We start from the raw sequence: 19995 nt of genomic DNA, 5'->3' as shown, positions 1-19995 counted from the left end.
TACATGAAGTAGAGCTAACTAGAACATCTGATTCAAATTTGCACATCAAGTCTGGCTGGGGATTGGTGGTTTGATCTGTGAATTGTTAGATCTGAATCGCAGACAGAATCAGATCAGATTGTTAATTGTATCCCTTTCCGCAGCCCTTCTGAAAGCCTACATATCTTTGTTGTCTTACTTCTATGCCCCAATAACTTAAAAAAAAAGAAAATCTTTGACTTTCGAACATAGTAACTAAACAAGAGATCCCAGAGGGATCTTGGCGCCCACCAAAGAATGATCTATGTCTGACAATGGAAAGATGGATCTTTTCTCTACTTTTTAAACTTTTTCAAACGTACTACACAAAAAAAATGAGACAGATTGCTTCAGTACTTTTTGAGAAATAGCAGTAACAAACTTCAACTATCAAAATCCAAGATGGCTCCTTGGCGGCCATCTTGTCGATCAAACAGCCCCAAATCGCAATATACACAACTACGGCCCTAGGGGAACCTACATGTGAAATTTGAGAATGATCCATTCAATACTTTCTGAGAAATAGCGATAACAAACTTTAACTATCAAAATCCAAGATGGTCTGGCGGCCATCTTGTTCACCGATTGGTCCAAAAATGCAATATGCACAACTAGGTCCCTAGGGGAACCTACATATTAAATTAGGGAAAGATTCCTTCAGCACTTTCTGAGAAATAGTGATAACAAACCTTAACTACCAAAATCCAAGATGGCTGCCTGGCGGCCATCTTATTCACCGATCAGTCCCAAAATGCAATATGCACAACTAGGGCCCTCTTATTCACCGATCAGTCCCAAAATGCAATATGCACAACTAGGGCCCTAGAGGAACCTTCATATAAAAATTGAGACAGATCCCTTCTGTACTTTCTGAGAAATAGCGATAACAAACTTTGAATATCAAAATCCAATATAGCTGCCTGGCGGCCATCTTGTTGACTGATCGGTCCCAAAACGCAATATGCACAACTAGGTCCCTAAGGGAACCTACATATGAAATTTGACACAGATCCCTTCAGTTCTTTGTGAGAAATAGCGATAACAAATTTTAACTATCAAAATCCAAGATGGCGGCCTGGCGGCCATCTTGTTCACCGATTGGTCCAAAAATGCAATATGCACAACTAGGTCCCTAGGGGAACCTACATATTAAATTAGGGAAAGATTCCTTCAGCACTTTCTGAGAAATAGTGATAACAAACCTTAACTATCAAAATCCAAGATGGCGGCCTGGCGGCCATCTTGTTGACCGATTGCAATATGCACAACTAGGGCCCTACGGGAACCTACATATGACTTTTGAGACAGATCCCTTCAGTATTTTCTGAGAAATAGCGATAACAAGAATTGTTAACGGACGGACGGAAGGACGGACCACGGACCACGGACAAAAAGCTATTTGAATAGCCCACCATCTGATGATGGTGGGCTAAAAATGTGATGTTTATAATTCATAAACATTCTTTTACAGGGATTAATTCTTCTTTTTAATATTTCTGAAACAGACATACTAATTAATATTTTCGATATTGTTTTAATACATTTATGTCTTGATTATGGTAGAATGCCTACATATTATCACACAATTATACAACTTTAATTCAATGAGTTTTTTATTTACAAGTATATTTCACAGTTATTATCAGTAAAAGTATTTACATCAATTAAGCCTTTGAATCCAACAGAAACCTTTCGATACAAAGTAGTTTTCAGCGTAAATAACATTTACAGAATTTTTAAGATAACTGCATGTTCAGCAAGCAATGTTAAATGAAATGGAAATCTGATCACTTTGTCCGTTTCATGGTATAATTTGTTTATCGAAAGCAGACCTAAATGACTATGGAAATTAGATGTGCAAAGTATCCTTGGTACAAATTTAAAACATTGACAAGCAATTTCCAATGTCAGTAACCATTCTTTCTTTGAGGAATTTTCACATGTTTTGATCAATTTTGATATGGTAATGATTGCATTTTAAACAATGTTGACATGGAAACAGTAAATCAAGTTTGACAGCGTTAACCAGCATGCCACAAATATGCCTTTACCAATAATTTCTTATTAGGTTCTCAACAGCCTTTGCTCCTGGGAGTAAAATGGTTTAAATTAGCATATTGACCTTTAAATCGATGACCTTGACTAAAATTGTAATCAGGTATTTATTTCTATTTTCAAATACTTTATAATCATTTGCTGAACTACAAAAACATATCTCATATATATATAGCAAGGAAATTATCATGTGGGAAATCCTTCAAATTTTATGTGGGAAATCCTTCAAATTTTATGTGGGAAATCCTTCAAATTTTTTGCTTCCAGTATTATCATATTATCATATTCATAATTACAGAGGGAAATGTTTCTCACTGAGATCAGGCTTATTTGTCAATCACTGAGATCATGTACTATCCCACTGAAGTTTACCACCAAAAACCCAAAACAGGCAGTCACCCTACATTAGTTAAAGAATGCAAGCTAAATATTCATCCAGTTTCTGAAAGCACATCTTACCTGACAATACAGTTCTTGTGTTTCTGGCACCACTAACAACATAAAACCAAACTCTGCATTGGTGTGGTCTTCTAACTGCAAACAAGAAAAGATTGTCATAAAACATGTCCAGTAATTTCTTCACTATCTCGAAGATTAAAAGCTTTTATTCTTCTATTTTACATAAACTTCAATTTTCTGGTACAGTCTATATATATACCCTTTAGGTATATACAGTTGTTATTTATTTCTGAAAATCGCCCATGAAAATCAATCTCAAAAGATAGATACTGTCAGTGATTAGCAAACAAGACTCCATTAAGACATGTTTTCTAGCATTTTGTTTACCTAAAGCTGCAATCAAAATGCTGCAATTTTGTTCCAGGCAGAAAATTTAAATGTAAATCTTTGCTTAGAAGATGGGTATATAGTAGAAAATGCCCTTAATTTGATAGTATGCTATACCTGCAATGATTATAATACAGGACGTATACACCAAAATGATTGCTAGCAGAGAGAAATCTTGTAAGCACATTTTTTCCTCGGTTAATATTATTAGATTAGATTCCTTCAAAGAATATTTCAAGAACAAACCAATCTCAATTATTCTTCGAAATCATAAGAACTTCTTCCAGACTTTTTGTGATCAGATAACTTTTTAAGAGGAAACTGCCATAAAATAAGATCTTCACCCAGAGCGGCTTGTGAATATTTCATTATATTGTTGCAGAAAAATTAAGACAAGGTCAAACAATGTTTGATACCACTGACGGGGTTGAGGAAGGCCGCGTCATGATAACTTACTGTTGGAAGAGTTGTGGGTTTGATGGAATCCAACAGATGTAACAAACTATTTTTATGACAATTATGGCCTACAACACAGTATGAAGGTTATAATTTATTGTGAATTTTTTTTATATTGTGGGAGTTTATTTTTGTTTTATTTGAAACAATTGGTTTCAAAGCATAAACTCAAATTTCAGTGAAAAATAATACATAATGAGTGTACCTTTGGTATATATATATCAAAAACGGGTGTAGTGCGAATTTTAGACCCCCCATTGATAATAAGCTCCAGATTCGAAAATGTGAAATTAATTCACCATGACATTAAAGCACTTAACTGTTACTGTATATGAAATCTAATGACTAATTTAAAAATACTCCTATATCTTAAAATAAATCAATAAAAATAAATCCAAAAAAAAATATGACTACTGATCCTTCCAAAATTTGCCATGATAAAGAAAGACTTGGGGGATTCTTTTTCAAATTGATTTCAAATCTGATTTGTTCAAATAGCAATTTGAAAAACAAGCTTCTCTAAAATTTTCTCATAAGGCCATTCCAATTTGATTTCTCGTTCGTCGGATTTCCCGCTCCTATTTTCCAAAAATGAAATAAAAATAAGATATTTGTTTTACCACTCCTAATTCTTTGTCCAGGAATCTGACGAACCGGGGCGAATTTGTATAGGTTTCATTTTTACAAGCCACCATTTCCTGGTCACTCAGATGTTTGAATTATTCGTGCATCGTCTCTTCAAACCCGCAAGCGTCTTACAAACCTTTACAACAACAGAAATGTCAAGTTTTTCCGCCACCACGTGCAGAGAGAGTGGTACTTAGAGATAGAGACTGAGGGACGCATACTTTTTAATAGGACATGTCCCGATTTCAGTCTGTTTTTGCCGATGTCTGCAACTCTTTTAAAAGACTTTGCGTTCAACTCACTTTCAAAATGGCAACCATGACAGGTGATTTGACTGGCCGACTTACAAACGAAAAACAGAAATCAAGAATGCTAATTATTTGATGGCAATCGCTAATTAATTAACATCTCAGTTACCTTATATCTTAAGACGTGGTCAGTGTGAATTTTGACACGTGGCCCACTTAGCTTGCATTTGCAAACATAAGTTTTAACTGCATGACTTAGTAATTTCTTATTAGGTTCTCAACAGCCTTTGCTCCTGGGAGTAAAATGGTTTAAATTAGCATATTGACCTTTAAATCGATGACCTTGACTAAAATTGTAATCAGGTATTTATTTCTATTTTCAAATACTTTATAATCATTTGCTGAACTACAAAAACATATCTCATATATATATAGCAAGGAAATTATCATGTGGGAAATCCTTCAAATTTTATGTGGGAAATCCTTCAAATTTTTTGCTTCCAGTATTATCATATTATCATATTCATAATTACAGAGGGAAATGTTTCTCACTGAGATCAGGCTTATTTGTCAATCACTGAGATCATGTACTATCCCACTGAAGTTTACCACCAAAAACCCCAAACAGGCAGTCACCCTACATTAGTTAAAGAATGCAAGCTAAATATTCATCCAGTTTCTGAAAGCACATCTTACCTGACAATACAGTTCTTGTGTTTCTGGCACCACTAACAACATAAAACCAAACTCTGCATTGGTGTGGTCTTCTAACTGCAAACAAGAAAAGATTGTCATAAAACATGTCCAGTAATTTCTTCACTATCTCGAAGATTAAAAGCTTTTATTCTTCTATTTACATAAACTTCAATTTTCTGGTACAGTCTATATATATACCCTTTAGGTATATACAGTTGTTATTTATTTCTGAAAATCGCCCATGAAAATCAATCTCAAAAGATAGATACTGTCAGTGATTAGCAAACAAGACTCCATTAAGACATGTTTTCTAGCATTTTGTTTACCTAAAGCTGCAATCAAAATGCTGCAATTTTGTTCCAGGCAGAAAATTTAAATGTAAATCTTTGCTTAGAAGATGGGTATATAGTAGAAAATGCCCTTAATTTGATAGTATGCTATACCTGCAATGATTATAATACAGGACGTATACACCAAAATGATTGCTAGCAGAGAGAAATCTTGTAAGCACATTTTTTCCTCGGTTGATATTAGATTGGATTCCTTCAAAGAATATTTCAAGAACAAACCAATCTCAATTATTCTTCGAAATCATAAGAACTTCTTCCAGACTTTTTGTGATCAGATAACTTTTTAAGAGGAAACTGCCATAAAATAAGATCTTCGCCCGGAGCGGCTTGTGAATATTTCATTATATTGTTGCAGAAAAATTAAGACAAGGTCAAACAATGTTTGATACCACTGACGGGGTTGAGGAAGGCCGCGTCATGATAACTTACTGTTGGAAGAGTTGTGGGTTTGATGGAATCCAACAGATGTAAAAAACTATTTTTATGACAATTATGGCCTACAACACAGTATGAAGGTTATAATTTATTGTGAAGTTTTTTTATATATTGTGGGAGTTTATTTTTGTTTTATTCGAAACAATTGGTTTCAAAGCATAAACTCAAATTTCAGTGAAAAATAATACATAATGAGTGTACCTTTGGTATATATATATCAAAAACGGGTGTAGTGCGAATTTTAGACCCCCCATTGATAATAAGCTCCAGATTCGAAAATGTGAAATTAATACACCATGACATTAAAGCACTTAACTGTTACTGTATATGAAATCTAATGACTAATTTAAAAATACTCCTATATCTTAAAATAAATCAATAAAAATAAATCCAAAAAAAAAATATGACTACTGATCCTTCCAAAATTTGCCATGATAAAGAAAGACTTGGGGGATTCTTTTTCAAATTGATTTCAAATCTGATTTGTTCAAATAGCAATTTGAAAAACAAGCTTCTCTAAAATTTTCTCATAAGGCCATTCCAATTTGATTTCTCGTTCGTCGGATTTCCCGCTCCTATTTTCCAAAAATGAAATAAAAATAAGATATTTGTTTTACCACTCCTAATTCTTTGTCCAGGAATCTGACGAACCGGGGCGAATTTGTATAGGTTTCATTTTTACAAGCCACCATTTCCTGGTCACTCAGATGTTTGAATTATTCGTGCATCGTCTCTTCAAACCCGCAAGCGTCTTACAAACCTTTACAACAACAGAAATGTCAAGTTTTTCCGCCACCACGTGCAGAGAGAGTGGTACTTAGAGATAGAGACTGAGGGACGCATACTTTTTAATAGGACATGTCCCGATTTCAGTCTGTTTTTGCCGATGTCTGCAACTCTTTTAAAAGACTTTGCGTTCAACTCACTTTCAAAATGGCAACCATGACAGGTGATTTGACTGGCCGACTTACAAACGAAAAACAGAAATCAAGAATGCTAATTATTTGATGGCAATCGCTAATTAATTAACATCTCAGTTACCTTATATCTTAAGACGTGGTCAGTGTGAATTTTGACACGTGGCCCACTTAGCTTGCATTTGCAAACATGTTTTAACTGCATGACTTAGTAACAGCTAGGTGACGATTTGTCTGCTATTCGGTCAAATCTGTAGTAAATTACACACTTTACTTGGATCCAAACTTAGTGTTACTTACTTATGTTTCATTTTGACTTCTACAACAATGTAACATACATTTGCCTTCATTTTTGTGTTGATAGGTTATATGTATGTTTGCGTATGATTTTTACTCAAAGCGTTTCATGAAAAATTCATAAAAAATAAATTTAGAATATTTCTTTTATGATATAAATGCTTATATACATGTCATGAAAATTTTGAGCCATACTGTCCATATATTTTGATACTAATATACTTTTTAGAGACAAATGAATTAATGTAATTAAAATGAATAATCTTTGTGTTTATACTTTTGTAGTTACATGTATTAACATTATCTAATTTTAAGTATGAGCAGCTAAGTAAGAAACTTGCTAAACAAAAATAATCAGTTCCATACAATATTATGTGACAGCTAAGAAAGAATGTACATGTCGGATGTGGTTATATTGGTTTAAAAGATTTTCAATTAATGCTAATCCCTGATTGTTTCTATTAGTTTGTTGGTTTTTGTTGATAGTTCTGTCAACAGCAAATTAATTATTAAAATTATTGAAAATAAGTAAAGCTTTCTTGATTATTTCCTTTTAAGTATTAAACATTGCTATTCAATGTTGAAATTGTCATGATTATAATGTTGTCTTAAAATTGAAAAATGCCATGCACTGAAAGCATTTTGTGTAATAGCATATTTTCAATAGCTGCACATATACCTTAATATAAGACTTCCTTTTTTTTACATGTTTGATACAGTTATGAATGTTGAAAACACTGAAGAAAACAGCAAAACTCATATTTTAACATAAAAACTCAGGTATTAAGTGTTTTTTCATGAATTTAACATAGAAGCCTAATAAAAAATACTGTGAAAATATTCGCTTGCTCCAATTTTTACGCTTTCAAAATATTTTTAGAATTAAAAATTTTTTCACTCCGCATGCTCCCATTTTAAAATCCCAATATCCAAAAAACAAGAAATCAAATTGGAATGGCCTAAGTTCAACAATAGCGATTTTTCCTTGAAGAAAATTTGAACATGGGTGTCACATATCAAAGTATTCACATTATTATTCATTATCCAAAATTAATTTATGAAATCAATTTCTCCCTTTTGAACATTGTATTTTTTCATTAACTACTGGTTTTATCCTGCTGAATTTTGTATTACATATCAATCTATGCCTTGTCAAACAAACTTGTTATTTTGATACTCAATCTTTAAAGTTGCAACATTCAATTAATTGTTACCAGATAGTTTGAGAATCTTTACATGAGGCATCTAAGGTCTAATTATCTTAATTCCTTGCCAGGCATCGATCGTTTTTTTTAAATCTCTCATTTCCCTGATCAATTTTATTTGCAAGGCTTCCCATACTTGACAAGGAATGCTATCTGTGTCTGATTAGCCTGAATTTACAGACATGAATGATTTGGTGTCGTGGTGGAATTATGCATCAAAGGCATTAAATGAGAAATTTTCCCACTAATAATAAAAAAACAAAAAAAAAAACAAAACAAGAAGAATTGTTATATATACAGCTTGCATCAGCACATCTTCAAGTATAAAAGATTTATATACAAAAAAAAAAATACATTTGATAATCATTTTGATTCCCAAGCGAAAGAATTACTGTCCTATGGTTTGATAATTATAATTGAAGCTTTACTTCATAATTTGTAAAGATTTTCCACTGGGAAAATATCACACTCTATGACCTTAGTGAGATCAAAGCTCTGTGACGTAGATCACTGTACTCAGTACCATCATTCTGAATCAATGTAATGCATATTCATTTAATTAACCTACAGAACCAAATTTCTAACCTTCAAATTTAATAGAATCAAAGCACTGTAATTATACTTCCTCAGTCTTGGTAAACTGGGGCACATGTTATGTCAAACCTCTCCAAAGACATTAGAAGATAACAAGATGACTTTTAATAAACCAATGTAGGATATGCACTTTATGTTAATTTCATGCTCTGAATTATTTATGATTTTTTATTTTAATTTTTTAACCCATTTTGTGCATTGATTGCATATCTAAACCTTTCACCAACACCACTCAGAAATTATTTTCACTGTGCACGCAGTTTCAGATTTAATCTAAATATCTTAGTGAATATTTACATTTTGCCACAGCGACTCCCATTACTCTAATGATAATCGTGATCTGCATTATGAGCCAATAAATGCAGCCTAGACTTGGTGTAGTAATATCTATATAAATGGATGTGAGTCTTGTTTACTAATACCATGTTAGTCCGCGCGGGAAAATTGACATTGTAGTTGAATGAACCAGTTTGGTTACGAAATTTAAAAAAAAAATGTCTGGATAATTGAAAGTAAATTGAATGGCTATTGAAAAACATTGAAATTTTGTTGTCTTTTCAATTTTTTATTGGGACTATTTTTTATCACGCTGAACTTGGCTGTTGAGGTAAAATGGCTGAAGCGGGAAATTTAAATGTTCACTTCCATTTAAATTATGATTTACTTTGAACTAGAAAATCAAATGTAAATATAACAAGAAGCGCATGGGCCTTAACGGTCACCTGACATCCAATAGTAATTTGTCATTTAAGGGCCAACATAATAGCTATGAGGGACTTTAACACATGGTGTGTTAATTTTTTCCCTCCTGTATTCAACACAGAAGCTGAAGTAAATATGAACTGATGTTGATGAAACTCTGTAAGCAATGAAGTCTCGGATGAATTTGCATACTGGAACAATTTATCATAACTGACATATAGTTGTTATTTTTCTTTCTAATTTCATCATCCATGGACCCTGTGAACAGTATACAAAATAAATGAGTGTTTGGGATCCCGAAACAAAATCATCATATTCAGAATATTCTTGCATTCAAATTTTGTGTAATTTTCACCAAAATCTGTAAATGAATCAGTCAAGATATCTTTTTCAAACTCATCCTAGATCTTGTTGATATAAGGCTACATACAGAGTTTCATCAAAATCAGTTCACATTTACCAAAGTTATCTTGTTCACAAGCACAATGATAAAATTAGAACAAAGGGCAATAACTTGTACGTTACTGTCAAATAATTCCCATTTTTGAACTTGTACGAAACATTTACTCAAGTCATCATGTTCACAAAGTAAAGTTAACGCACGATGGACAATAGGCTATTGCAGTAGATCACTATGACGTATGGTCAGGTGACCTAAAAATAGTAACAGTGACCTTGACCTGGCAATCCTGAAACTGTATCTTGTCGAAAATATTATGGTCCTTTAAATTTGTGTGAAGTTTGATCAAAATCACTCAAGGAATGAAGCCGCTAGAGCACTGACAAGGATTTTCTAAAAATAGTAACGGTGACCTTGACGTTAGTCTGGCAATCTTCACACTCAAACTTGTCCGAGATATTATGATCCTTTGTCCATGTGTGAAGTGTGATCAAAATCACTCAAGGAATGAAGCCACTAGAGTGCTGATAGAGATTTTCTAAAAATAGTAGCAGTGACCTTGAACTTGACCCAGCAACCCTGAAACTCGAACTCGTCCGAGATCTTGTTATTATTAAGCTACATACAAAGTTTCATCAATCTTGGTTCACATTTACTCAAGTTATCGTGTTCACAACAAAAAGTTAATGCACGACGGATGACGGACGACGGCGGACAAAAGGCTATCGCAATAGGTCATCATGACCTATGGTCAGGTGACCTAAAAATTAAGGGATTGTTAGATTGCATTTATTGGAGATATAAATGCAATCTGGGTGGCAGATAAATATTCATAGTGCCCTAACGGGCGCTATTCTATTTATCTACCACCAAGATTGCATTTATATCTCCAATATGCAATCTGGGTGGCAGATAAATATTCTTAGTGCCCTAACGGGCGCTATTCTATTTATCTACCACCCAGATTGCATTTATATCTCCAATAAATGCAATCTAACAATCCTTTAATTGTTAAATGTACCCCATTGTATGACCATGAAGTTAACCAATGAAATTACAAGATCACAAATTCCATTTCATCTAAATCAACATGGCGTATCATAGTTTCCCCAATTTCATTATTAACTAAAACAATGAAGTTGTATACCATAAGGAAGCCTAAGGATTTGTATACGACACCCCACATATAATACTTACATATTTGATTATCTTACACTGGAGCTCAGCAGCATCTTGATCATACAGTTCTCCTGTAAATAAAAACATCAAGTTATGATTCAAGTTGAAATAATTGGCTTTTTCATCTCATGTACAGGCAAGAAAAATTGACAGTTACATCTTGTGGTAAGGAAATCATGAAAATTCATGGTGCTTTAAATTCCAAGGATGTATCTGCAGGGCTGCTGGCTGTTCAGCACTTCTTTCCCCATTCCATATTCAATCAATTTACAATATGTTATCATTTATTTATGAGGTGCCCAAAGGGAAAGGATTTGCAAGAAATGAAAAACTATCATTATAAAATGTGGAAGCACTTAAAAGGATCCAATTCATCAGGTGTAAAATATCAATAAACCATCTCCTGGTGATCCTAAAATACTTAAAAATAAAGATACTGTATTCAGACTTGTTTTTATAAATCATCTGTATCATCTTAAATTTTTCATAATGGTACATGTATAAATTCAAATCAGCTTCTTATCAATCAAAATGAACTGACATCGAGGGGGCCAACGTTTTGTAATACAGGGTATAACTCAAAATAAGTGGAGGTATCTTGTTCAGATATAGACATATGCACATCTTTACTATATAAAGATGACCCTTGCCACAAGGTTTCATTGAAATCCCTCCAGTACTTCAGGAGAAGTAGCTGCTTTATCATTTGGCAACAATGGGGTAATGTAACTCTAGATCTCCGGAAAAAGTTTGAGTTATCTTGTACAGATATAGATTACACACATCTATACAAACGGAATATATGAAGGGAATCTTACTATATTCTCCTTGAATCAAGCTGAACTTCTTGTTATTAGTTTTTTCTTGGAACTTGGTTTAACATGTAAAATGTTAAACAAAGATATTTTCCTTCCACATTTCAGCACACATCAGCATATTAGGCCATCTAACATGACAATTAACTGACACAAACTATATGTTTGTCAGGCAATGATAGACATCACATCTCAAGGCCATTTCCTATAAATCTCCGCATACTTCAGATCTCAGCTCTGACATAAGGAAATGACTGCCAATGGCACATCAACTGGAAACTCTTATTAGGACCTCATATTGATTCGTCTGATTTCAAAGCTGATAATGCCTAATGTTGAAAGTTTCACAATCTTTGTTGTTTTAAGATTAATCAATAAATTTCTTAAAAATGGATTAAACGGAAAACAGAAAATGCAAGATTATGAGAAAACACAGAAGAAAATAGATTTCATGGTCATAAGAGCTAATGATAACATGACATTGATTGTTTGAGAGAACACACACAGTTGATTCTATGTAGATTATGGTATTAATTAAATTCAGAATAAACATATATGATGACATTAACATTCAATATAACAAATGAATTTGCTGGATAAGTATATCCTTAAATATAAATCAGGGAGAATCTAACAATCATTAAATTTAACCAGACTACTGCCAGAAAATGTGTTTGAGATATGAAATAAACTTGAAAAAAAAAATTGAACTGACACAATCAAGTCTTTTTCCTGAACATTTTGATCAGGTGCCAACAAATGAGGGAGAAGCCCAACAAAAAATAAAAGTTTCTTAAAAACACTTATAACAGAAATGATATTTACATTAATAAAGTTAATTACTTTTGCGACTCTACAAAATTAACAATCTGACTTTTGCGACTCTACAAAATTAAACAATCTCATTTTACATTCCCATTTTTAAAAACCAAAAGCCGTTTTTGGAAAGGTAGTGGCCCTTTGAAAAAAATTTGCTATGTAGAATATTGAATTATCTTACTACCAGGCTAATATATAAAAGACCAATTTTTCTGAGGTAAATTGATGCTTATAATTATAAAATGGAAAGTGATTTGAAATGGTCTTGACAAAATGAACACTATGGTGATGACTATAGTGCTTGTTATAACTGCCTGTGAGTTTATAATCACCACTTCATCATTACACCACACATTCTCATCAACATCCATTAGTATTACATCATCTATATCTACACGTCATATTTAATTATTCATTAAAGCCAACAGATTAATTACAATGCATGTCTTGTACCACTAATGGAATGAGAAGTTATTGGCAGTATGTTTCACCATCATCACAGAATCTTTAAACACCAAATCCTTGGAGTTACAGCTATTAACTAATCCAAATAACCTTGACTGCCAGAAACGAACCTCCATTTCAAAGCGGACAGTACTCCTTTATAATTCTAAGACTTATTAAGAATCTGTTTCTAAGCTAGTATTTATGATTCTAACCAAGGACCTATCAGCTCTTGCGACATGACACAGCCAAATCCAAAGACTTTAGTTTCCTCTCATCCATCTGTTGAACTGAGTCTAGAATAAAGCTTCAACAAGATCAGAATCAAAGTCTACTTCAGAAATTCACCTAGGTTTTTTTGTTTCAAATAAAACATTAAAAAGGTAAGACAAAAGTGTTCAAATCATGAGGTCGCAACTGTAACCCAGGCAATCAGTAAGCTTTGGTGACACACACACATTCAGAAGAATTTCATACAAGCTGGATATGTCATCTGCAATACCTTATTTGATTTCCATATGAAAGACCAGTGCATGGCTGGAATGTTTAGAAGCAATAGAGCTACGAAATATAAGCATCACATGAAGTAGGAGCTTGATGAGCCTATTAAGCAAAGAGTTATTTCATACATTCAAACAATTGTCCATTTTTGGGGGTAATTAACAGAGTAACCTTCATCAGTTAAAGGATTATTGAGCTATTGTAAAATAAATACTAATTTCTATTTTTATTGACAGTGACCTTGACCTTCAGACCTCAAAGCAGACAAAACCAGCATTTTTGGTATGATTATTGGTCTGGTTACCACATTCATAAATTGTCTTGTGGATATTGTTAAGAAGGAACTAGAAAAGCAGATGATAATGAATTATCATTCAGACTCTTATTTGAAATTGGAAGCATAAGTCAAACTCTTAGAGGCAGGAAATTCAGGAATCTTCTATGGCATTGATAGGTGGCTCATACAGGCATTATGTTGACAAAGATTTCATCCCTTATACAATCTGTCTCACTAAACTACCATCAGTCTTCATAAAACTGTCCAAAATCAAATCTGATGAGGTATTTATTTTCATTTTATGGATATAAAGTAGATCAAGGGGAAACCAAATATCACACACAGCTAGTACTGATCAAATCTGCTTCTAGTGAACAGACTCATCCAGACAAATGGTTTGTTAGGCCTTTCTGTACCCACTTCTTTACTATCACAATTCTAGTCAAATCTGGACAAAATCCCATGAAAGGTCAGAAATCTATTACAGATTTTACACTATATAACATTCCCAAGAGAGGCAACCCACTTACTCTTAAATTATTCTATACAGCTTCAAGAGTTACAATGTTATATTCCTTGATATCAGGAAAAGATGACCTAATTTTCCTCTGGTTTACATTATGATTGACAGCAATTGATATATGGAGACATGCATTTATAGATTCAGTGTAAGACTAATTACCCACTATTCCTGGCATGCATCAGTACATGTTATAGCAATGTACTCTTTGATCTTTATATGCACCATCTAAGTTACACAGACTGTAAGGGCTCATGAATAAATGTTAAAGTACATATACCTGATGTCTCTGCTGTTTTTCTGCCTAAGGTGTATTTATGTAAAGTTACTGTCGAACATCATAGCACATTAATCATGCATGTGTTGCACTTAGCACGTAGAAAATATTTATTTTTTCTTTGCATATACTCAACAGTATATGACAATTATAATTTATTTATGCGTTTACACCATGTGACACACACATTTTATTGTTCTAAGGGTACTTTAAAACAAAAGTTGGCTTTATACAGTTCAAACAGTTACTTTCAACAACAAAGGATATTTCCCATCATATACTTTAATTGATAGTTTAAATTTTGTTGCCCAGACAAGAAGAACTGGGAGAAACTACACTTAACCTTCGAGGTGAAGGCCATACAGAATAACCTTTTAATATTCCAGAAGTGCGCTGTACATAATTTTAGGTGATTCAACACACATTTATATATATCCTAGCTCCAATACTGAATTGTAGAACCTAACAATGGTTAAGAATATATAAGGTCATGCTAATATTTCACTTGAAGATAGACCTAGGAGATGTGTGAAACCAGAGCAAACCAATTCTGATGTAAAATCAAGTTCCCTTACCATCTAAATGGATTACCAAATATTAAAGTACCATGTCAGCTAGTAGTCAGGTGTCAATGGACTATGCATCTATGACATTCCTTCAATAAATGGGTTTGTATGTAGAAGTGTAGTCACTTAATAACAAAGGTGAGGATGTTTTTGGTTAAAACCCACTCTTAAATGCTATCAATTAGAAACATTCTGTCTTCGGGTTTGGTACTGCAGTTAGGGCAAAATGATTTGATAAAACTTGCAAATGCAAATGCAAATGCAAAGCCAGACTTCAGTGCTGATACATTCTGAAAAATATTTTGGGAAAGCAAAATGAATTACCATTACCAGGTAAGTGACTTATATGATGCAGATGCATTGAATAAGAAATAGTGAAATTTGAAGGTCACTTCAAAAATAAACAATACCTTAAACACACCAGTCATAGATAACAATACTTCTGAGTATCTGATGTGGCTAATTAGCCAGTGAATAAACAGGTTGTATTGTGTTAGACAAATTTAATACTGTTTGAATAACAAAATTAAAACATCGTTGTGTTGTAAAGCAACAGACACAAGGCGGTAAATTCTAAGCCTGAACTGTTTACACAGAGCCAGCGTACAAATAGTTGCATTTCTTGAAATCAATACCGGTCAGGAGAAAAGTCAAATTGGTTTGTATATATATCTATACTCACCACATAGTTTGATGATGGCGTCGGTACTGGATGTAGTTGTGGATGGTGGCGATGAGGACGTCTCCCGGTACTGATCCCCGGCGTCACATTTACACATGCTCCTGTAGCAGGATACCATCTGTGAGAAACAGGAATGCATGATTTCTTCAGTTAAAATCCTGATAAACACTTTTGTGTAACACAATTTTCTGTCACAGAGTATTATCACATCCCAGTAATGTGTGCCCAACACTAGCTGTCACATAAAAGTGCACTATTACAAATACTTTACCCGTTGGGAAAATTTTCACGATTAATCACATTTTGTAATTTTCTCAAAGGCTTATAAACCCAACAGACTGGGTGTGCAGTTCAGTTTCATTGGCATTCAATGAATTTCCAAACTGTTTAAGTGCTGTGTTGTAACAAATAAGTGTCTGATTTTCCTGCTAGTTTAATCCATTGATTTCCATCACAAGAAACACACAATTTACATCCAAAAAATCCTGATTTAGAAAACTAGCTATTTCAGCTTTATCGTTGTTCTAAGATTGCAGAGAGGCATTTAACGCTACAGCAAAGTCAAGCAGAGAATGCTGTACTTATCTGTCCACTAAACCCTTACAATAGCCTAAACAGATCCACAGACTTATCAATACTGTAAATCGAAAACAACACCACTACCACAGCTTCTTATGTTCTTCATACATATTTTAAAGTCTGATCAGGTTTTCAATTGGAGAAAGAAGCTGACGATAACTTTAGCATTCATTTCTGACCGACTGAATTAATAACAAGAAAATATGATAGCTATCAGTGATGTTGACATTGCACTATTCCACGTTAAGCTCACAGATCAATACTTTTCCATTGAATCATATGACAATTGTAATGTTATTGTAGATATCATTTGAAAGTGACTAGACTCCCTCATGTGCTGCAATGAGGCCTTCATTCCTTACTTGTCTTCAACTGAGTGTAACTTCATTATGGCAAAATCGCAGAACAGCACCAACTCCAGATAGTTATATATTCAACTTCCCCTGTAAAATGGTGAACAATTATGTTTACTCCACCGTTATGCAAATGACTGCCTCTGTCGTTTAAATGATACACAATTCTATAGAAAATCACAGATGTTGCTAGACATTTTAATACCCTATAGGCTCAAAACATGACAAATGTCTGCAACACATGTAGCTGACAGTGGTTCACAGAAAAGTCCCACAAAAAGGAAAACATCAATGCCTTTAACAGCTACTTCGTCATAAATGCATGTACTATAGGAATTAATTAAATTTCCAAGCAACAATTCCTGGAGTCAGATGTTAACATGGTGATTCCCGTCCAAAGGAAAAACTCAACACAGAGCATAGAGGCGTACCAGTCCTAACACTCTCTCCTTCCATTGATCTGTTTTTGTACTGGCAGAGCAGTGGAACAGAGCAGGGGCAGGCTAGCATACAGATACATGGCCTATACCATACCCACTGATTTTTGAGCTGTTGTTGTACCAATGTTTGTCAGAGTACAAATTCTTCAGTGGTGTGTGCCTCTTCTGTCAATGTATGCAAGCAATGTGAAAGCTCGGAGACAATGTCGCTCTGATGACATCGCATGCATCGAGGCTCTGACTTTTGAAGCAGCCAGTATAGCCTGTTGAGTTTTATAGAAATACATAAGTTGTAGTAGGACTACTGATAAAGCTGTCACATATGTTACTGTAGATTAACATATGTCATCTAGTACAACAGCTATCCTTAATTGACACTTTATAAATATACATTTATATTCTGAGTAAAAATTGGAAGATACATAAGCCAATTTGAGTGTCCACAAAGGGAGAACAGTATTGAATCTGAAATAGTATTCAGGAGATTGAACTTTTATCTGTTGCCATGATTCAGGAACCAATGTAATGAAGTGCATTAAATTCCTTCTATCAATAGATATATGATAATCAACAAACTGTTACAGATCAGAACTGTCATTTCCACAACTCAACGTGCATGAGATGTTACTTAGTGAAGCTACTGTGACGTGGTCCACATGCAAATGACTGAAAAAACTTGCTAAACCAATTACAGTGTATATATAGATATGATGGATGAAAAAAATCATTTAATATAAACATTTTCTATCTATAAATAAGTGTGGATTTATTGCATTATAATCAACTCAAACAATATTTCCCCTAAATTAAGGAGATATATCTAAGTTAAAATGATATGTGATAGCACTGATTAGATGTCATTGAACCATAGCTGGCATTTAACCATTTCTTGGAACTCTTCTGAAAAATTACATTGTGTACCTCAGAAAGATTTCAGCAGATACAGTACAATGGCATACGCCAGTGATACTTTCTTCAATAAAGTTTGACTGTCAATGTCAGAGATAAAAAATCAATAGAACCCCAGCTTTCCATGAAGAAGGTCTTATTCAGAGGGAAATTTCTATTTGGGTAGTCACAAACATCCATTGTAATTGGTGTATCTCTTTTACACGACACAATTCTGACCTTATTGTAGAAAACCAGGCTGTTTTAACATGGTTTATAGATAAAGCCATTTTGTATGAGCACCAATTTCACATCAAAATATCCAGGCCATGAGAATGCCAATCAAATTATCTTTGGTAATTGATAACTATGGCATTATGCTCATGCCAGCCCTCAATAAGAAATGTTATGTCATCAGAGCAGGACTCTTATAGAATGTTTAAATCATTACAATGTTGCAATTAGAAAGTACTTGCAAGACCTCTGCAATTACGGGATATACCAATATGGGTGTCTATGCAGCTCTTGACTTTGATAATAATATGTTCATTCACATCCATGTAAGTGTTGGAATGCTTTCAGCTGGCAGTTATGGGATGATCAATGCCAACTTCATAAGAGCAAATCAATAAAATGTTCTAATCACACTTTCTTCATTAAATTCATCTGTTCATTTGGCATTCATAATTCCATAACTCCCAAGTGAAATATTACTTAAAAGAAGAAATTAACTATACAATTTTCTTCTTCTTTGAGTTTCATCACCGAAATTGAAAGAGATGAAATCCGCACAGTGGTTGATCATAATGATCACTTCACCAGTTCTAAGCAATAAGGTATGTATATGTCTCAAGAGTAGCTTGCTTCCCTGGAAGCACCAAAAATCTGTTGTAATTCAAAACTACCTGTTTCATCATAAACTACAATAAAATCTGTTGTAATTCAAAACTACCTGTTTCATCATAAACAACAATAAAATCTGTTGTAATTCAAAACTATCTGATTCATCATAAACTACAATAAGAACAACTCAGACTTCTGTAAGTTTGTCACAGGCTGAGATTCAATGTGGTATTTGTCATATATCTATCCTACTAATAACCTGGCATGAGGAGTGAGCTTTAAGTTAGCCTTCCACATGTACAATTAGACAAGGAGAAGCCCCTAAACAAGCTCAGTAACAACGTTGTTAGACATGTTATTTATGCTCTAGGTGGTCTGCCCTCATTGATTGTGCTGTGTATCAGATCTCCATCATGGCTCCGTCCCTCTGGGCATGTTTGGTCTCTACTGTGTTACTCCAGTAATGGATTGTGGTAATTAAAACTACAATTAAGCACCTGCCTTTGGACCATCAGCTCAGTCTCCCCAACACTCCAATAATGTGATGCAAACTTTTTTTTCAGTGCCTGCTCATTAGCTGTGGTAATTGTTTCAGTACTAAAGAGATTATAAAAATTCTGGAAAAAGAGGTGAACCTGGCCATATTGCTAATATGTGATAATATCCAAAATCAATATTTTATGGACTTGAGACATTTTAACTTTTGACTATGATCTAATTTTAGTCAGACAAATAAGGTCAGCCTTTGTAACTGGGTCAACTTTAACAAGATAGATAAGGAAACTGCTATAGAGCTAACTGGTTTTGTTTCACAACTAATGACATGCAAGGGTCATTTGTGATGATTTTATTAGAAATTCTCTTCCCTTGCTAAACTTAAATTTATGTACACTTCTTTGCTTCCATATAGGATAATGATGCGATGACGGATGTGACAAAACAAGATAACGTTACTTAAATGCCCCCCTCCCCTTCCCACCCTCCATATTATGGCACCACTCAAGACTTATAGCAGACAGTGAGCTA

General features: G+C 33.8%; 1 protein-coding gene across 4 annotated transcripts in view; it reads right to left on the bottom strand.

The window, feature by feature from the left end:
- The window catches only part of LOC138327951 (cGMP-dependent 3',5'-cyclic phosphodiesterase-like), a 115369-nt gene that overhangs the window by 41661 nt on the left and 53713 nt on the right, over positions 1 to 19995 (bottom strand). For all 4 annotated transcript variants that reach the window (XM_069274458.1, XM_069274457.1, XM_069274454.1 and 1 more), the window contains exons 7-9: positions 15867 to 15984; positions 10984 to 11036; positions 4887 to 4961 (exon numbers count right to left, since the gene is read on the bottom strand). In XM_069274458.1, coding sequence (XP_069130559.1) covers positions 4887 to 4961; positions 10984 to 11036; positions 15867 to 15984 — 246 coding nt within the window. The remainder of the gene's footprint in view (positions 1 to 4886; positions 4962 to 10983; positions 11037 to 15866; positions 15985 to 19995) is intronic.

This window comes from Argopecten irradians, chromosome 7 (genome assembly GCF_041381155.1).
Source record: "Argopecten irradians isolate NY chromosome 7, Ai_NY, whole genome shotgun sequence".
NCBI lineage: Eukaryota > Metazoa > Mollusca > Bivalvia > Pectinida > Pectinidae > Argopecten > Argopecten irradians.
This window is presented reverse-complemented; position numbering and strand designations above follow the sequence as displayed.